At 42.8% G+C, this 19068-nt stretch overlaps 1 protein-coding gene across 4 annotated transcripts in view; it reads left to right on the top strand.

Annotated features, from left to right (window-relative positions):
• Nucleotides 1-19068, top strand: part of dcc (DCC netrin 1 receptor) — a 1158836-nt gene that overhangs the window by 944940 nt on the left and 194828 nt on the right. For all 4 annotated transcript variants that reach the window (XM_033033465.1, XM_033033449.1, XM_033033455.1 and 1 more), the window contains exon 12: nt 6711-6760. In XM_033033465.1, the coding sequence (XP_032889356.1) occupies nt 6711-6760 (50 nt within the window). The remainder of the gene's footprint in view (nt 1-6710; nt 6761-19068) is intronic.

Here is a 19068-nt window from a genome sequence, read left to right as displayed (position 1 = left end):
CCATCCCATGCATCCTTCTTGTTTTTGACTCACGTCTCAATTTCCTTTCTCAGCCAAGCTTCCTTATGTTTGCCTGCTTTGCCCTTCACCCCTGAGCTTTCTTCAGTACACTTTTAAAAACATCCCACTTGGCCGATGTTCCTTTCACCTCAAATAACTTGCTACAGTCAACTTGAGATAGACCTTCTCTCATACCCTCAAAGTTGGCCTTATCCCATTTGAGCATTTTAACATGTGAACCCTCTCCGTCCCTATCCATTACTAACTGTGGTCACTGGTCCCAAAAGGCTCCTCCACACACACTTCATTAACTTGCCCTTCTCAATTTCCCAATACTAGATCCAGCGTTGCCCTCTCACATGTGAGGGCCTCCACATACTGCTTAATAAAACTCTCCAGAACACTTTTGAGGAATTGCATCCCATCTGAACCATTCACGTAATAATTTTCCCAGTCTATATTGGGAAAGTTAAAATCCCCAACTACAACAACCTTTGACCTGCAGCTGGCTGCAATCACCCAGTACATTTGTTCTTCTAATTCCCGTTGACTATTGGGGTGTCTGTAGTACACCCCTAACAAGGTGATCATCCCTTTCTTGTTCCTCAGCTCCACCCATATACAGTAGCCTCACTAGACGAACCATCTGTAATGTCACCTCTGAACACAGCTGTGACATCCTCCTTAACCAACAATGCAACCCTCCCCCCCACCCCCCCGTCTTTTTCCCGCGTCTCTCCTGAAGCACCTGTACCCCGGAACATTGAGCTGCCAGTCCAGACCTTCCCTTAAACAGGTTTCAGTCATGGCTACAACGTCCCAGTCGCTCGTACCTATCCATGCCCTACGTTCATCTGCCTTACCTGTCAGGTCCCTTGCATTAAAATACATGCAGTTTAAACCAACCCTCCTTTCTCGCTCTCCTCCTTTCACCTGCCTATTCTGTCCACTAACCTTTCCCACACCACCCTCCACACCAATTTCTAACCTCTCAGGTGCCTCTGTCCTGCACGAGATCCCAGCTCCCCGTCAATCTAGTTCAAACCCTCCCATGCAGCATTAGTAAACCTTCCCGCTCGGATGTCACATACTTCCATGGCAAGGGAATCAGCATAATCAAGGATGAATTGCACCCTGGCCACTCCCTATTCTCCCCACTCCCATCGGGCAAAAGGTATAGAAGTGTTCAAATGCACACCTCCAGATTCAAGGACAGTTTCTTCCCAGCTGTTATCTGACAATCAAACCATCCTACCACAACTTGAGAGCAGTCCTGAACTACTATCTACCTCATTGGAGACCCTTGGACTATCTTTGAATGGACTTTATTGGCTAAATATTATTCACGTTTTTGCCATCATCATGTATCTATACACTGTGAATGGCTCGATTGTAATCATATATTGTCTTTCCGCTGACTGGTTAGCACACAACAAAAACTTTTCACTGTACCTCGGTACACGTGACAATAAACTAAACTAATTATGTGGTAGAAAGAAGGAACTGCAGATGCTGCTTCACAACGTCTGATACAAATGCTGGAGTAACTCAGCAGGTCAGGTACATGGATAGGTGATGTTTCGGATCAGGGAACCTTCTTCAGATTATGTGGCATTTTGTCGACTTGTTTAGAAATGAAAACAAAACACTGCTGTGGAAATGGAAACAAAGTTAATGTGTCACATCAAAGAAAAATATTTTAAAAACTGCTGCTGAATTTTGTTTGAATTGATTTTGCTTATTTTTATCTCTGTCTAGGTGACAAATAGCAATTGCCTTTTTGTTGGCTTTCAGTGATATACATAAGAGCAAGAAAAAAGCAAGTTACATGAGTGCCAATGAGATATTAATTATATTGATAATGTAATTACTATTTGGGACTGCATTATGTAGGGTAGAGTGTGATATAACTTTGACTGCTGGAATATTGGACTGAAGATTAGTATGTGTGCAGACAAAAGCGCTGGATAAACTCAGCGGGTGCGGCAGCATCTATGGAGCGAAGGAAATAGGCAACGTTTTGGGCCGAAACCCTTCTTCAGACGTTATTAGTATGTGTGCTGCTAGTGTCCATTTTCCTTATCTATATGATTATCTACCTTGGTCAACCAGCTCATCACTCATTTCATTTAGCCAACTGTATTGATTGCTTGTTGCATAAAGTCGTTAACTTTTTTTAATCACTTTGCTGTAATGGCCTAATTTCTCAACCAAAATGTCGATAAACTTTCAAGTATTTGTTAATTATTCTATCGTCATGTCCTGTCAGCATCTATCACCGTGGTTATGATAAACAGTTTTATCATCTGGTTCTCCCACCTTGATTTTCCATTTTGTCTTCTTGTGCCTAGTTTTGCACTGCAGCTGCCTTATCTCTCCTTCCAGACTTAATCTACATGATCCTGTTACTCAATTCTATTCCGCTTTGTGAACTACTTCCACAGATTAGTTCTACTATTTTATTGCCTATTAGTGCTGAGGATTAGTTCTTGCTGTTCTGCATTGTTTACCAATTCGTCCAGAGTTTTAATCACCTTTAAGGTCAATAGACTCATTTGTTGTCTCATTCTTCATATCCAGTTGCCTTTTGTGAACTGACTTATAAAGTCCTGGAATCATATGGCATAGAAACAGCATGTCATGTCCATGCTGTAGTGCCGCCAGGATAACGGGGCCTTTATGGCGAAGTTAAGAACTCTGCACTTATAACAACTTGAAAATGGTGCCAAAATCTGGTAGCTCTTGTATACTGTCTCAGTGTACTATTCATATACACTGGTACTTAATCTTAATAAGATTGTGCTTATGTATAGTAATTTTTTAACTGAACTGTATGCAAAAAAGAATTGCACTGTAGCTTGTTAAATGTGACAATAAAGTACTATTGAACCATTGGTGACCTTTTTACCAAGCTACTCTAATCCCATTTGCCTGCATTAGGACATCTTTCTTTGCCTTGCCTATCTAAGTGTCCAAAGAAGGGGCCAACCTGAAACATCAACTATCCATGTCCTCTAGAGATGCAGCCTGGCCCATTGAGTTCCTCCAGGACTTAGTGTTTTACTATTTAAGTTGCGATCTAAATGCCTTCACAAGTTATAGGAGTAGAATTAGGCTATTTGGCCCATTAAAAGCATAGTAATTGTATCTGATTCCACCACCTCCTCTGGAACTGCATCCATATATTTGACATCTACCATAGATAGCTGAGTTTAATGGAGACAATTGCTATTTATTTTATGAAGATATTTAATTAGATTATCTATCAATTAAGCAGCGATCCTGACTGAAAGAAGGGTCCAGACCCAAAACGTCACCAATTCATATCCTCTGGCGATGCTGCCTGACATGCTGAGTCACTCCAGCACTTTGTCTCCCAGCAAGGAGGTTCTCGTTTTGTGAACGGAATGATTTCTCACCAAAATGCAATTTACTGTGAGAAACAAAATCGATTTGGATCAGGTAGTGTCAGGTAATAGTACCACACCAGCCTCTTTCCAGGCGTACCTGTTCTAATTTTCTAGTTAAACCTCCAAACAGTGCTTTGGACGGTAATTGTGTCATTTGACCTGTGTTGAACATGAAGACCATGTTAGTTACACTGTTGTGATGAAAATTCAGAAATTCCATATTGAATTTCCAGAGTGGCAGCAAACAAACTAGAAATAGTTGTTGTTACGGTTCATTCCAGAAAATAAACTGAAGTAAACGGGACTAAATAATCAAATTTCTCAACGTTCCAAAAGCAGCTTTACTTAAAAAATAAATCAAATTTGGATAGGAAAGGTTTAGAGGGAAACATGGGCACATTGGGCCGAAGGGCCTGATTCCATCCTGTATGACTCTATAACTCTATGACTACCACATAGTCAATCTGTGGTTAATAAAAATTGTGATTGAAACAATGTAAGATATTTCCCTTTATAGAAAATAAAATGCGTATATGTTAAGTCTCCAAATGATTGTGAATATTTTTAAAAGCTGGATTGATAACTGGTTAGGATTGGTATTAGGGACCATACAGATCAAACTGATATAGAGAATATAACGATTTCAGAGTTGTTTGGCGAGAGATTGATTTTGTTCCTCCCTTTCTTTACCAGATAGTCAAACATTCTTTAATGTTGGATGGATTTTTAATTTGCTCTAGTATTGTGGTTATTAAATTCTTGATTTTTTTGTTTATTACATATTATCCATGTGCATTGTGTTTCTCGGCCTGTTATCGATGGTCAATGGTGCTTTATTGTCATGTGCAAACGCACAGTGAACATTTTCTGCTAAAAGTTCAGTAAAGTATTGCCATACTAAAGCAAAATCCTCAATTAGCAAAGTATACAGAAATAGTCTACTGAGTATGCAAAAGACCCAGGTTTTGGCATCATTTTTAAAGTCCAGTCCGCATTCTCGGTATTATTTGCAGTGCACAATCTAGGCGAGTCCCAGGCTGCTGTAGGGCCTCCAGCCGTTGCTTTTCTATCCAGCATAACAATGTCCCTCTCCGCACCTCACCCATTCACCTTTGTGCCCTGGGGGCTCCTCTCACAATCTACCTTAAGGGCGCAATGTTGTAGTGCTGTAAGTAAGCACATTATTTTGCTGTCTGTACATATGACTATGAAGCACTCTTGACTCTCTCTTGGCTCTTGAAGGTTAGAACCTGCATTTATACACAAATTCCAATGGGAAATTCGAGTATAGAAGTTCGGAGGTCATGTTGCAGTTGTATAAGACATTGGTGAGACCGCATTTAGAGTATTGTGTTCAGTTTTGGGTGTCATGCTATAGGAAAGATGTTGTCAAGCTGGAAAGGGTACAGAGAAGATTTACAAGGATGTTGCCAGGGCTAGAGGGTCTGAGCTATAGGGAGAGGTTGAACCCATACAGCTCCACCCATATAGCCTCACGAGACGAACCGTCCATAATGTCGCCTCTGAACACAGCTGTGACATCCTCCTTAACCAACAATTGAACTCCCCACCCCCCCCTCTTTTTTCCTCACCCCTGTCTCTCCTGAACCTCCTGTACCCCGGAACATTGAGCTGCCAGTCCTGCCCCTCCCTTAACCAGGTTTCAGTCATGGCTACAACGTCCCAGTCGCTCGTACCTATCCATACCCTACGTTCATCTGCCTTACCCGTCAGACCCCTTGCATTAAAATACATGCAGTTTAAACCAACCCTCCTTCCTCGCTCTCAGCCTTTCATCTGCCTATTCTGTCCACTAACTTTTCCCACACCACCTTCTAGCCTGCCAACTTCTAGCCTCTCATGTGCCTCTGTCCTAAACGAGATCCCACCCCCTGCCAATCTAGTTTAAAACCTCCTGTGTAGCATTAGTAAACCTTCCCATTAGGATGCTGGTCCCCCTCCAGGTTAGGTGCAACCCATCCCTTTTATACAGGCCACTCCTGCCCCGGATGAGATCTCAATTATCCAGAAATCTGAATCCTTGCCCCCTGCACCAACTCCTCAGTCACACATTCATATCCTCTATCTTCCTATTATCACCTTCACTAGCATGAGGTACCGGAAGCAATCCTGAGATCACTATCCTGCAGGTCCTGCTTTTCAGTCTTCTACCCAATTCCGTAAATTTTTTGTTGCAGAACCTCCTTTCTCTTCCTACACATATCATTCATGCCAACCTGCACGACAACCTCCGGCTGCTCCCCCTCACTCTTGAGGATGCCGTGCAGCCACTCCGAGACGTCCTGGACCCTGGCACCATGGAGGCAACACACCATCGTGGAGTCTCGCCTGCTGCCGCAGAATCTCCTGTCTGCACCTATGACGATGGGGTCTCCCACCACTATGGCTCTGCCTGGAGTCACTCTTCCCCGTTGAGCCTCAGCACCAGGGTTGGAATCACAGCCCTGACTACCACTCAATCTTGTTGTGTCATCCGCTCGCGAGACGGTGTGCCTGTTTTCATTTGGTACAGCCACCGGGGTCGCCTGCACTACTCATTTACTCTTTCTCATAGTCACCCACCTTGGTTTTTCCTGTATTCTTGGTGTGACAACCTCAATGTAGGTCCTGTCCAGGAAACTCTTGTGTATAATATCATGAGAGGAATAGATCGGGTAGATGCACAGAGTCTCTTGCCCAGAGTAGGTTAATCGAGGACCAGAGGACATAGGTTTAAAGTGAAGGAGAAAAGATTTAATAGGAATCTGAGGGCTAATGTTTTCACACAAAGGGTGGTGGGTGTATGGAACAAGCTGCCAGAGGAGGTAATTGAGGCTGGCACTATCCCAACATTTAAGAAACAGTTAGACAAGTACATAGATAGGACAGGTTTGGAGGGATATGGACCAAACGTGGGGGGGGGTGGGACTAGTGTGGCTGGGACATTTTGGCCACTGTGGGCAAGATGGGCCGAAGGCCCTGTTTCCATTCCATACCTTTCAATTACTCTATGACCATCACAAGAGTTGAAATGGGTTGAGTTGAGCTCTCAATGAAGCATTGGAAAGAAGAAATATATTTAAGAGAATGACTGTCTTTTCGTGCGGCACGCCGAATCATTTCATCCTGTAAATGACCACGTTATTGAGTAAATAGAGAAAGCCATGGAGCTCTGCAACCACGTGGTAGAATGTTTTTGTTTTTGATTTTGGACTGTGGAGACAGTTTAATTTGGATAATGCTCTCACTGCTTTCCCCTTTGGTTTCATTAACGATCTGCTTCTCTTCTGGTTTTTGCAGTGCCCAGTACATCGCCTCAAAATGTCTCGCTGGAGGCAGCAAATTCACGAGTGAGTATGGAACCCTATTTTGACGCATTCTTTGCAACATGAAGCCTCATGAAAAGTGCTCAATTTCGTTTAAAAGCGGAAATGTGGAAAATCAATCAATCTGTGTGTGTGGAGGGGCTGCAAGTGGGAAGTAGAATCCTTCATGTCAATAAATATTTAATTAAATTGGTTAGTATTTTGACCCGGAGGTCTTAAGTTGACCTTTATTGTAGTTGGAATTGATTACTTTCTTCCTTTTACTTGATTGGTACTTCTGAATAGATATTAATGTTTGTCAAAGGAGTTTTGTGCATTTGGGATATCTTTTCATAAGCAAGTGAATAGCAATTATGTTGGGCATTACAGCCTCATAGCTGTAACATCCACATAGTAACATGTCAAATTTATATATGTTTGGTTAAACTATTATTTTCCGAAGTACATCACCATACTTACCTTTAAGGACAGTTAGAGTCAGAACAGTGGTAGAGTTACTACCATACAGCGCCAGAGCCCCTGATTCGATCCTGTCTATGGATGCTGTCTGTACGGAGTTTGTACGTTCTTCCACTTTGATTTTCTGCAGGTTCCCCGGTTTCCTCCCACACTCCAAAGACGTGCAGGTTTGTAGGTTTATTGGCTTCTGTACATTGATCCTACTGTGTAGGATAGAACTAGTGTATGGGTGATCGTTGATCAGCATTGAGTCCATGAGGGCTGAACGAGCTGTTTCCATGCTGTATCTTTAAACTAAACTAAACTAAACAGTTAAAAGGACTGACGCTGATACAAAACAAAGTAAATGTTCTTGATTCCTGAATGTAGCTGGATTTTTAATCTACATTTCTGGAAGGATGGCATATCATGTCAATAAATATTTAAATTGGTTAGTATTTTGACCCGGAGGTCTTAAGTTGACCTTTATTGTAGTTGGAATTGATTACTTTCTTCCTTTCACTCTTCTATCTTTTTATAACTCAGAGAGTGGTAGCGGTGTGGAATGAGCTTCCAGTAGAAGTGGTGGCGGCAGGTTCGTTGGTATCATTTAAAAATAAATTGGATAGGCATATGGATGAGAAGGGAATGGAGGGTTATGGTATGAGTGCAGGCAGGTGGGACTAAGGGAAAAAGTTGTTCGGCACGGACTTGTAGGGCCGAGATGGCCTGTTTCCGTGCTGTAATTGTTATATGGTTATATGGTTATCATACTATAAAGAGATGTTGAATTTCTTTGACGTCCATGAGATTGTTTCAGGGCTGTGTTCTGAATTTAATTTTGGATGCAACCTATAAAGTCACATTGCAAAGCAGCTATGCCATTAAATGGCCGCTGCTGGCTAAAAATACGTCAGCGATCATACATTTCTGTAATTTGTCTTTCGTGATGCTGCACTAAAAGCCAAGTTCCCCACACGAAGAGGAGAGAAGGTAATTCATTCCTGGGATGTCAGGACTGTCTTATGAAGAAAGACTGGATAGACTTGGTTTATACTCTCTAGAATTTAGGAGATTGAGAGGGGATCTTATAGAAATTTAGAAAATTCTTAAGGGGTTGGACAGGCTAGATGCAGGAAGATTGCTCTCGATGTTGGGGAAGTCCAGGACAAGGGGTCACAGCTTAAGGATAAGGGGGAAATCCTTTAAAACCGAGATGAGAAGAACTTTTTTCACACAGAGAGTGGTGAATCTCTGGGAACTCTCAGCCACAGAGGGTAGTTGAGGCTAGTTCATTGGCTATATTTAAGAGGGAGTTAGATGTGGCCCTTGTGGCTAAGGGGATCAGGGGGTATGGAGAGAAGGCAGGTACGGGATACTGAGTTGGATGATCAGCCATGATCATATTGAATGGCGGTGCAGGCTCGATGGGCCGAATGGCCTACTCCTGCACCTAATTTCTATGTTTCTATGTTAAAGAAAACGTGTTCATTATGCAAGATCTGTAACACAGCTAACTTTGCTCTTTTCTCTGATATCTCACCCTCACTTCTACAACTCTTCACAGAGAAGCTGTGGGTTGGTTCCCTTCCTAATCGGGATTGCATTTTCATGGTTCTATTGCCCTTTCCCCACTAGGAGTGAGACCTTTAGATCACCCCCTGATGAATATTTCTAAACAATAATCCAAGTATATTGGCAGAATGAAAGGACAACTGATGGGATCCCATTATCATTATTCCATTGTTGTCAAATATGAAAATATTTTGAGTTACTCCTAGACTTCATCGTTTAAGAAAGAACTGCAGATGCTGGAAAAATCGAAGGAAGACAAAATTGCTGGAGGAACTCAATGGGTGAGGCAGCAACTATGGCGCGAAAAAATAGGCGATGTTTCGGGTCGAGACCCTTCTTCAGACTGAAGTCTCGACCCGAAACATCGCGTATTTCTTCTCGCCATAGATATTGCCTCACCCGCTGAGTTCCTCCAGCATTTTTGTCTACACTAGACTTTATTGCATGAGTTTCTGGCAATTTGTAGAATCTGATCCATGGCTTTCTGGCTGTTCTCAGTCTGTTCTGTGGTGGCATCAGGTGGAAATAACATTTCCATTTCTTAGCTTTGAAGCAAGGTTTAAAGAAGGAGAAGCAAGAAGCAAGGAGCAAGGGGATGCCAGAGACAAGGTTTTGATCCTGACTACACATGCTGTCTGTAGCAGTTTGTACGTTCTCCCTGTGACCATGTAGGTTTTCACTGGATGCTCCGGTTTCCTCCCACTCTCGAAAGCCATGCAGGTTTGTAGGTTAATTGGCTTCTGTAAATTTTTCTTAGTATGCAGAATAGAACTAGTATAGGAATGATTGCTGGTCAGCGTGGATTCGGTGGGCTGAAGGGCTTATTTCCACATTGTATACCTGAACTAAACTAAACTGAGCTCTTCTCTATAAAAAATAAAGCTGCAGCCATGAAAATTTGAAATAAAAAATAATACAATGCTGGTCAGAAGGCACTGGGAAGGAGAGAGTTAATGTTTCAGCTCAATAACCCTTCATCAGGACTTTCATCAGAAGCTTTATGCTGATTTTAAACTTCTTCAACTTCAATGCTTGAGGTTTAAGGCAAGCTATTATAATTTGTATGCCAAGAGACCTGAAAGCAAATTATACATCCTTTACCTATACAAATGTCTGGATTAAACATACTAATCCTATGTTGACGTACTGTATTGTATATATGAAGTATGACAGCTTCTTTTATTGGAGAATTTTTAAACATCAAGCGAGTAAGACCATTTACTTTTGAGATCAGAGAGGCCTGCAATTGGAATTTAATTATTTTAAATGCATTTAAGTTTTAATCTACTTTGGCAAAAGATCTCGGAGGTGAAATTTATATTGGTGGGAAGATTAATGTAAAATGATGAATTGAGGCTCCCTTGGAAGAAATACCCAAGTTCTCTTGCTTGAGGCTTAAGGCTACACGTGCATGACCACATGGAGAAAAGGAGACGTTGATTAAAATTCCATGGTGCTGGTAAAAAAAAAAATCAATATAAAGGAAAAACAATCTACAGTATTTCTCCAATTTATTAACAACACCACAATGAGTGTGAAATAATAAAGAGGGGCCAGCTGAAAGCAAAAATCAATTCCTCAATTCTCCTGTTATGAGCAGAGAAACAATATCTTGAGGGAGAGTTGATATATACCGGAAAAGAAATAGGAGGAATGCAGTTGTGATGTGTTAACCTCTACTATTATTGAATGATTTGGTTACTTGTTTCAGCTGAATTTTCCCCCTAATTTTCTGCAACTCGGCAGCATCAATTCTTTAATTTCAAGCTTGCCCTCACCTGTTTACTTTCTTTGTAGGATCAAAGGGATCAGGTGCCTCTGCACTGACAATAAATTGGTGCTATTGAAGCAATGCGAGTTGGGCATGTGTTGGAAGTCAATATTGAGCTGAAGTAGTGAGAGCAATACCAGCAGGTCATAAATCATTGGTGCAGCCACACAGGTGTTTAACAAACTTTTGGCACAGTTCTGGCGAATGCCGGGGTTACTTGAAGTTAGATACATCAATATTCATACCACTGGGCTGTAAGCTGCCCAAGCATAATATGAGATGCTGTTCTTCCAATTTGCATTTAGCCTCACTCTGACAATGGAGGAGACCTAGTACAGAAAGATTAGTGTGGGAGTGGGAAGGAGAACTAAAGTGTTTAGCAACTGGGAAATCAGGTAGGTTCAGGCGGACTGAGCAAAGGTGTTTAGTGAAAAGCTCACCCAGTCTACGTTTGGTCTCACTGATGTATGAGTCCACATCTTGAACAACAGATACAGTAGATGAGGTTGGAGGAGGTGCAAGTGAACCTCTGCCTAACCTGAAAGGACTTGTCGAGGGAGGAGGTATAGGGACAGGTGTTGCATCTTCTGCGGTTGCAGGGGAAGGTACTTGGGGAGGGGGTGGTTTGGGTGGGAAGGGATGAGTCAACCAGGGAGTTGCGGAGGGAACGGTCTCTGTGGAAGGCGGAAAAGGGTGGAGATGGGAAGTGTTGGGATCCCGTTGGAGGTGGCCAAAACTTTGGAGGATTATGTGTTGTATGCGACGGCTGATTGGGGTGAAAGGTAGGGACTAGGGGGACTCTGTCTCTATTACGACTAGGAGGAGGAAGAGCAAGGGCAGAGCTGTGGGGTACCGAGGAGACACGAGTGAGGGCCTCATGTATGATGGAAGAGGGGAACTCCCGTTCATATCGGGGAATCTGGTCACAGAATCTGCGCCAGATCACAAGCCCCCATTCATTTGAGATCAGATAATAGTAGGTAGCATTGCAGGACCTTGACAGTTTGACACATGGCAAAGTGGGAGGTGACATATGACCCTGTGTCAAGTGCAGGTGTCAGAGGTTATGGGGAGAAGGCAAGAGAATGGGCTCAGAAAGGAGAGATAGATCAGCCAAGATTGGCCTAATTCTACTCCTATCACTTATGACCTCACTGCTCAGTTTCATGGCCATCCTTGCCGCAAGATCCAGGTAGATATGTTGGGAGCCAGCGGGGACAATGAGAATCAATATAAACTTTGGAAAAAAAACAGACCGTGCATTCTTCAAACAAATTATGCTTTTGTTGTCTGGTATCTGCACTTGACCTGGCGTGGAAGTGTTTATGTAGAACTGTGCTTCTCAATTCTTGTTTATCTATTAATGTTATAATTTCACTTTGAAGGCAGGCTATTAGTGTCATTGTTCACCAGGGTCCTCGTTACAGCAACATCTTACAACAGATTTGTGCATAAACTATTTTTTAAGATGATCTCGCAGGTACAAATCTGACTGGGGAGATTCTTGTAGATTACTAAGTACGTTTTTAAAAATGGTAACTCAATATGTCCCGTATTTTGTGTTTGTGTTGTGTTTATTTCAATGTTCATTCCTACTTTCACCTTACAATAGCTGGTAATGTGAACCAAAGCCGACAAAGCAGTTTGGCTGCGAGCAACGTAGCAGGAGATCCAATGTATATATAGATAATGCCACACAGTAGAAATTCTTAGATGAGACATGCCCGTTGTTTGTGTTTCCTGGAGCATTCTTTCATAAATATCCCAAACAAACGTGGAGCAGAAATAGTGAATGCTGGAAGCACTCAGCAGGTTATTCGACATCTGTCAAGAGAATAGTTGTGTCAATCTTTCATGTGTTAATTCATTGCAAACAGTGTAATGTGGCTTTTTAGTGGAGATCTCACAGTAGGTTTATTGTGAACATTGCACAGGAAAGCAAACTATTTGCAGGCTGCAAGAAAATACGACTACAAATGCAATGAATAAAAGGCTCTGAAATAATCTGTAGGTAGATAAAAATGCTGGAGAAACAGTGGGTGAGGCAGCATCTATGGAGCGAAGGAATAGGTGACCTTTTGGGTCGAGACCCTCTTCAGACTCAATATGGAGCGAAGGAATAGGTGACGTTTTGTGTCGAGACCCTTCTTCGGACTCAATCTTCAGACTTAATCCTTCAGAATTAATCTGTGCTCAGTATGTGAAGAGTTGTTCTATCTCACATGTTGACCAAATGATCTGGAGGAAGCTGTTAATGATCTGGAGGAAGCTGTGTTATTAGAGAAATCACAACCTTTCAAAAAATGCACATTATCCATGACATCATGGTCCACATTTTGTAGCAGGCATTGAAATGATGCCATTCACCATTAACCTTGAAGAAAGCACCTCACAAAGATTATTTTGTTCATTTTTGAGATATTACCATCAAGGCAATCATTTATCATCCATCCCTAAATATCTTGAAGGCAGAGGGTCACATTCTCAAACCACTGCAGACTACTTGTGAAAGTCCTTCACATGGGGTAAGATTCAAGACCAGTAACTACAGAGGGCCACCAATACCTTTCCAGGTCGAATGGTAAGCACCTTGGAGAGTAAATGCTGGAGATCTGCGGGTATCTTGTATGCATTGATTAACCCCTATTTGCCGTCCAAATTACTCAAAGCAAAGGCATGGATCTCATAACGTGGCTTTTAGTGTATACTGGGCTGTTAATTTGCAACCAGCCTGTCAACTGGCACGAGTTTCAGTCTGGAGTCAGCTACACAGCATCTGCTGCATCCAGGAACAATTAAGTCCTCAACCCGACACAGCAGCCAAATGAATAATTCTTGCAATATAATACGGTTTTATTCATCACATTGCACATAAAGTGCAAGTTAAATGAATTTGTCAGCAGCGGTACAATGATAAAGAACACACAAAAACACAATAAAAATTTAACACAAACATCCACCACAGCATTCATCACTGTGGTGGAAGGCACAAAATTTGGCCAGTCCTCCTCCATTTACCCCCGTGGTCAGGACCAGAGTCCAGAGCTAGTCCAGAGTCGGCTCTTCCCCACCGGAGACCGCGGCTTTAGGATGGTGTAGGCCGCAGGCCGGCGGTCGAAGATTTAAAGTTCCTGCCGCAGCCAGAAGCACCGCCAGTAAGTCCAAGCCGGACCTGCAGTAGAAGTTGGCCGCGGGCCGGCATTCGGAGCATCTTCTTCCCCCCGGGTCCCCCACGAGGGATCCCGGGCTGCAGACGCCGCACCAGCTGGAGCTCTGCAGACCATGGCTTCAGGCTGCCGGCTGCCGCGGGCCAGCGAAACGGAGCGTTCCCCTCCGGCAAGCCCGCTCCGCGCCGAGAGTCCGCGCTGCGCCCGCCGCTGAAGCCACGGGCGCGTCTCCGGGAAAGGCCGCGCCGATCCTTGCTGTTAGGCCACGGGGTAGGCGACCTGGAAAAAGTCGCCTCTCCATGGAGGAGGCGACCAAAACGGTTTCCCCCTTCCCCCCCCACACCACCCCCCACACAAAACACACATAGAAACATTAAAACCACACTTTAAAACATACTAAAAAAACAAAAAAAGTTGGAAAAAACGGACACGCTGATGCAGCAACCCAAAAAATACCATTCAAATTTGCATTGAACCATCGCTGATTGACCTGTAGGGCCTTTTTGTAAATTTTCCCAATCCTTTGCAACTGTGATAATGGAATTTTTCTTGCATTTTCAAGTTTAAGAAGCCTCTCTGTTGGCCATGCATTAATATGGTGAAATAACATTGTGAAGCTGAAAATAGGAATATAATCATGCCCCAAACCACTTTGGTGGCACGGTGGCGCAGCGGTAGAGCTGCTGCCTTACAGCTCTTGCAGCGCCGGAGGCCCGGGTTTGACCCTGACTACGGGTACTGTCTGTGTGGAGATTGTATGTTCTCCCCGTGACCTGCGTGGGTTTTCTCCGAGAGCTGCGGTTTCCTCCCACACTCCAGAGACGTACAGGTTTTTGTAGGTAAATATGCTTGGTGTATGTAAATATTGTCCCTAGTGTGTATCGGATAGTGCTAATATGCGGTTATCGCTTGTCGGCGCGGACCTGTTCCTGCGCTGTATCTCTAAAAATAAAAAATAAAACTAAACTGGCTGGTGTGCAAAGGTGTGGAGGGAGGGTTTTGAGGATTGTTCATAATTATATTGATATAGTTGGCTCCATGGTGTGGTGTGTGGTTATTGGTTTGCTAATTTCTCTTTGTTTTCAACTGATATCAGGGCAGGTGTTTGGAAGTGAATTCTTTGATGGTGATGAGACCCAGCACATTGCATTGATAGTTTATTTCGTCATTATCCTTCTGACGGCGCAGCAGCACCAACTCATTGAATCTGTTGATTAAGGCTTATTGATTTCCTCCTGGATCCAAAAACTATTTATCCTGCAAGAACAACAAAAAATGTTGTTGCTGGAAATTCTCAGCAGGTGAGGCTGCTTCTCCGCAGAGGGGCAATAAAGCTAATGTTCCAGGTCGATGGCTTTTTGTCAGAAATTTTGTCAGAATTTAATTTGACGAAAGTTCAAAAGTATTTATCCCATGGTCATTTACACCAACTACAAGCAGCTCAGTGTGATATTACGATTTGATGTGTCAGCTTCTGATCATTGCCTTCCAAACTATTCAAAGCAATGGCATGGATCCCATTACATGGATTGTATTGGTTGCTGTACTGCTAATTTACAACTGGTATGGTCAAAATGGGCCAAATGGCCTGCATTGTGGTACATTTTCCCTGGTTTTCATGATTATATTTGCCATTGCTCTGTGCCCATGTCACTGTGCCAGTGGGTTGCATGATCCACTACATGGCCTTTGTCCCTCCCCCCCCCCCCCCCCATGCCTTTCCATAATAAGACCTTTTCCTGTTATTTTTCTTCTGCAGTGTCAAACGAAGCACATATAAGCAGTAAAACATTTATGACTTACTGCAACGCCTCAAAATGTTTTCTCACAGCCCAGTGAGTCTCTGGAATTCATTGCCCCCGAGGACAGTGGAGGCCAGATGATTAGATACATTTAAGGAGTTAAAAATATTTGAAAGATCAAAGAATGAAAGGTTATGGGGGTCAGGAGTTGGGTACAACATAATTCACCCATGATCATATAGAAAGGTGGGGCAAGGTTAAGGAGCTGAATAGACTGTTCCTGCTCCAATTTTCTTCTATTCATCGTTCCCTGAGTTGTTTTCAGCAAAATTCACCATCTCCTCGCAAATCTAAATAGTTAATTTGGTCCATTTTCAGATCCATTAATATTGTGGTTATTCATTTATTGAAATGTTTTAGTATATTATTACAATGTAGTTCCCAGGGCTGCATGGGAAATGCTGGGAACTACAGGCCAGTGAGCTTAACATCTGTAGTTGGAAAGTTACTAGACAGTATTCTGAGGGATAGGATATACAGGCATTTAGATGGACAAGAGCTGATTAGGGATAGTCAGCATAGTTTTGTATGTGGGAGGTTATCTCACAAAACTGATTGAGTTTTTTAAAGACCTAAAGGGTTGATGAGGGCAGAGCTGTAGATGTATATATGGGCTTCAGCAAAGCATTCAACAAGGTTCCGAATGGAAGGTTAGATCGCATGGGTTCCAAGGATATGGGTAGAAAATTGGCTTCATGGAAGGAAGCAGAGGGTGATGGTGGAAGGTTGCTTCTCAGACTGGAGGCCTGTGACTAGTGGTGTGCCTCAGGTTTCAGTGCTGGGCCCGTTACAGTTTGTCATCTATATGAATGATTTGGATGAGAACATACATGGCAAGATTGCAGATGATACAAAAGTGGGTGACTTTGCAGATAGTGAAAATGGTCGTGAAAAATTGCAGCAGGATCTTTGGCCAGGTGGGCTGAGGAATGGTTGATGGAATTTAATGCAGAGAACAGTGAGATGTTGCATTGTGGGAAGTTTAACATGGGCGGGAATGGTAGGATTCTGGGGAGTGTTGTGGCGTAGATGGATCTAGGAGTGCAGTTGCATGGTTCCCTGAAGGTGGAGTCGCAGGTACAGTAGATAAGGTGGTCAACAAGGCTTTTGACACATTGGCCTTCATCATTCAGATTATGGAGTATAGAGGTTGGGAGGTCATATTGCAGGTGTATTGGGAGGCCATGTTGCAGGAGGGATATTGATCAAATGCGAGCAGGTGGGACTAGTGTAGCTGGGACATGTTGGCCAGTGTGGGCAAGTTGGGCCGATGGGCCTGTTTCCACATTGTATCACTCTATGACACTGTTATATACTATCTGTGTACATTACGTTGACAAGCATGTTATGCTGCTGCAAGTAAGAATCTTATTGTTCCATTGATGGTACACAAGACAAAGATTCTTGACTCTTTTGACTCTTTTATGAAGAAAAACAGGTTTCAACTTGATCTGACTGCTCCTTGTCTAATTTCCTTCGGCTTTTTAACTTCAGAGGAAAACATATTGGTCATCTTAACTGATCTGAAATGTCCTTTACTGCCATCCAGCTAAAAGTAGCTCTCGGTACCCTTTGTAAAATCCCCTGTCATCTCTATTTCTCTTCAACTGCTGCCTCAAACCCTGGCAATCATCTTGTCATACTAAATTGAATCCATCAGCCCATAGTTCATCTGGAATGAAATCACAATGCCCAGGAGCTTCAGTGTTCACTGTCTGGGGAGTCTTCTGTGCTATTGTTCAGTCTGCTGTGAATGCCAATTGTCAGTCGGTGGTCATCACCCTGTCATTCGCTGGGTATCACTCCATCCTTTCCCTCCACCACAGAAAGCATCCTATCCATCTGCATTGCAGGCTGGTTTGGCAACTGCTTTGCCCGCTAGAAACTGCAGAGTTGAGTACGCAGCTCAGTCCCATCACGCACACCAGCCTCCCCCCTCGATACCATCTATATTCTTACTGCCTTGGAAACGGAATGGTACCATTCGGCGCCGCCGTTTCGGCACCGCTGTTTTGCTAATTCATGAGAACGTCTCATTAAACACACCCAAAATTGAGGGTAAAAACAAATCATTTTTAAAGTGCAATCATTAACAAAGTAGACAGTAAATTGTTACAAAGTCTCGAAATGCATTCTACTGGTTTAGTTTCAGATGAAGTAAGTTAGATGAAGTAAGTAAGTTAGATGAAGTAGGTTAGATGAAGAAAGATGAAAGTTTAGATTAATTAAGATTAGTTATCGGCTGGTTATTTTTATTTTGGGCATAGGAAAATTCATGACACAATTTATAGGGGACAACAGAAACCTACATTTATATTAAACGGGGGGACAATCAAAAACAGCGGTGCCGATACGGCGGTGCCGAAAAGTACCCGACCCCTTGGTAAAGCACCCAACATTATCACTCTGGTCTTCCATTCTTCTCCCCTCTCCTGTGGGCAGAAGATATGAAAGCTTGAAGGCATATTCCACCACATTCAAGATCAACTTCTTCTCTGCTGCTATTTAGGCTCTTGAATGGACCTCTAAATGCTAAGCATGTATTCCTATCTTCCATTCTACCTTGTTGCAGCATTTTTTTTTATCGTACTTGCACTTTCTCTGTAGCTGCAACATGTATTCTGCACTGTTTAATTTTCTCGTTTGCACTACCTGTTACACTCATGTACAGTATGGTCAACATGGATGGCATGCAAAACTAAGTTTGTCACTGTACCTCAGTACATGTGACATAATACACAATACCATTACCAATACCATCTCCAATACCAACACTCCCATTCACATCCACCATATACATTCATGATACTGTTAATCTCTGTTTTCCCCTGAGATTGGATTTCTGACTTTCTTTCTTCCCAATAGCATTCCTACGCATTTAAATTGTCCTCTAGACCCTGATCGCCAGCCATCTTCCCATAGCAACATCTCTCTTATTCCTCCTAAACTCAGACATCAATATTTCCCTTTCACAGTGTCTTCCCTCTTCTGCCAATCTTTAACCTGCAGTCTTCCTATTCCCTCAGAATTTCCAAGTAATTTGACTGCTGTCAGGTTGGAAACAGAATAGAAATGCAGTAATGAAATCCTGTTAAATTTTGCATGACTTCAATGTTCCCAGACCGCGGCGTTCCCTGGCTCTCCTTCACCTCTGACATCTCCAACAAACTCTTCAGGCCACTATCTCATAACTGCCTCTTGCTGCAAATCACATGCTGCAAACTAGTCCCATGTTGAATGCTTTTAAACTGAAGAGTATGGCAAAGATTCTGGATGAGTTGTAAGCTAATTGACCATAAGGGCAACAAAACCACAAGCTTTCTACTTTCTACTATTGCTGTTTTCTAGTGGAAGTGTGCCACATTAGCAACGATGTGTCAGCTGACCATTGAGAATATATCTGAATTGTGCTCCTGTGTGTCCAAAGAATATTGTATCTCTTTCACCAAAAGAGTTACTAGGATTTGTTTTAAGCATCTGTCTACTAGTATATTGCACCTCCTGCCCAATGCTCCAGGAAATCACCAAGATGCGTAGTAATTTTGAACTCTCTGTGACCGTGAAAATAATCACTTGGGA

This window comes from Amblyraja radiata, chromosome 1 (genome assembly GCF_010909765.2).
Source record: "Amblyraja radiata isolate CabotCenter1 chromosome 1, sAmbRad1.1.pri, whole genome shotgun sequence".
Classification (NCBI taxonomy): Eukaryota; Metazoa; Chordata; class Chondrichthyes; order Rajiformes; family Rajidae; genus Amblyraja; species Amblyraja radiata.
This window is presented reverse-complemented; position numbering and strand designations above follow the sequence as displayed.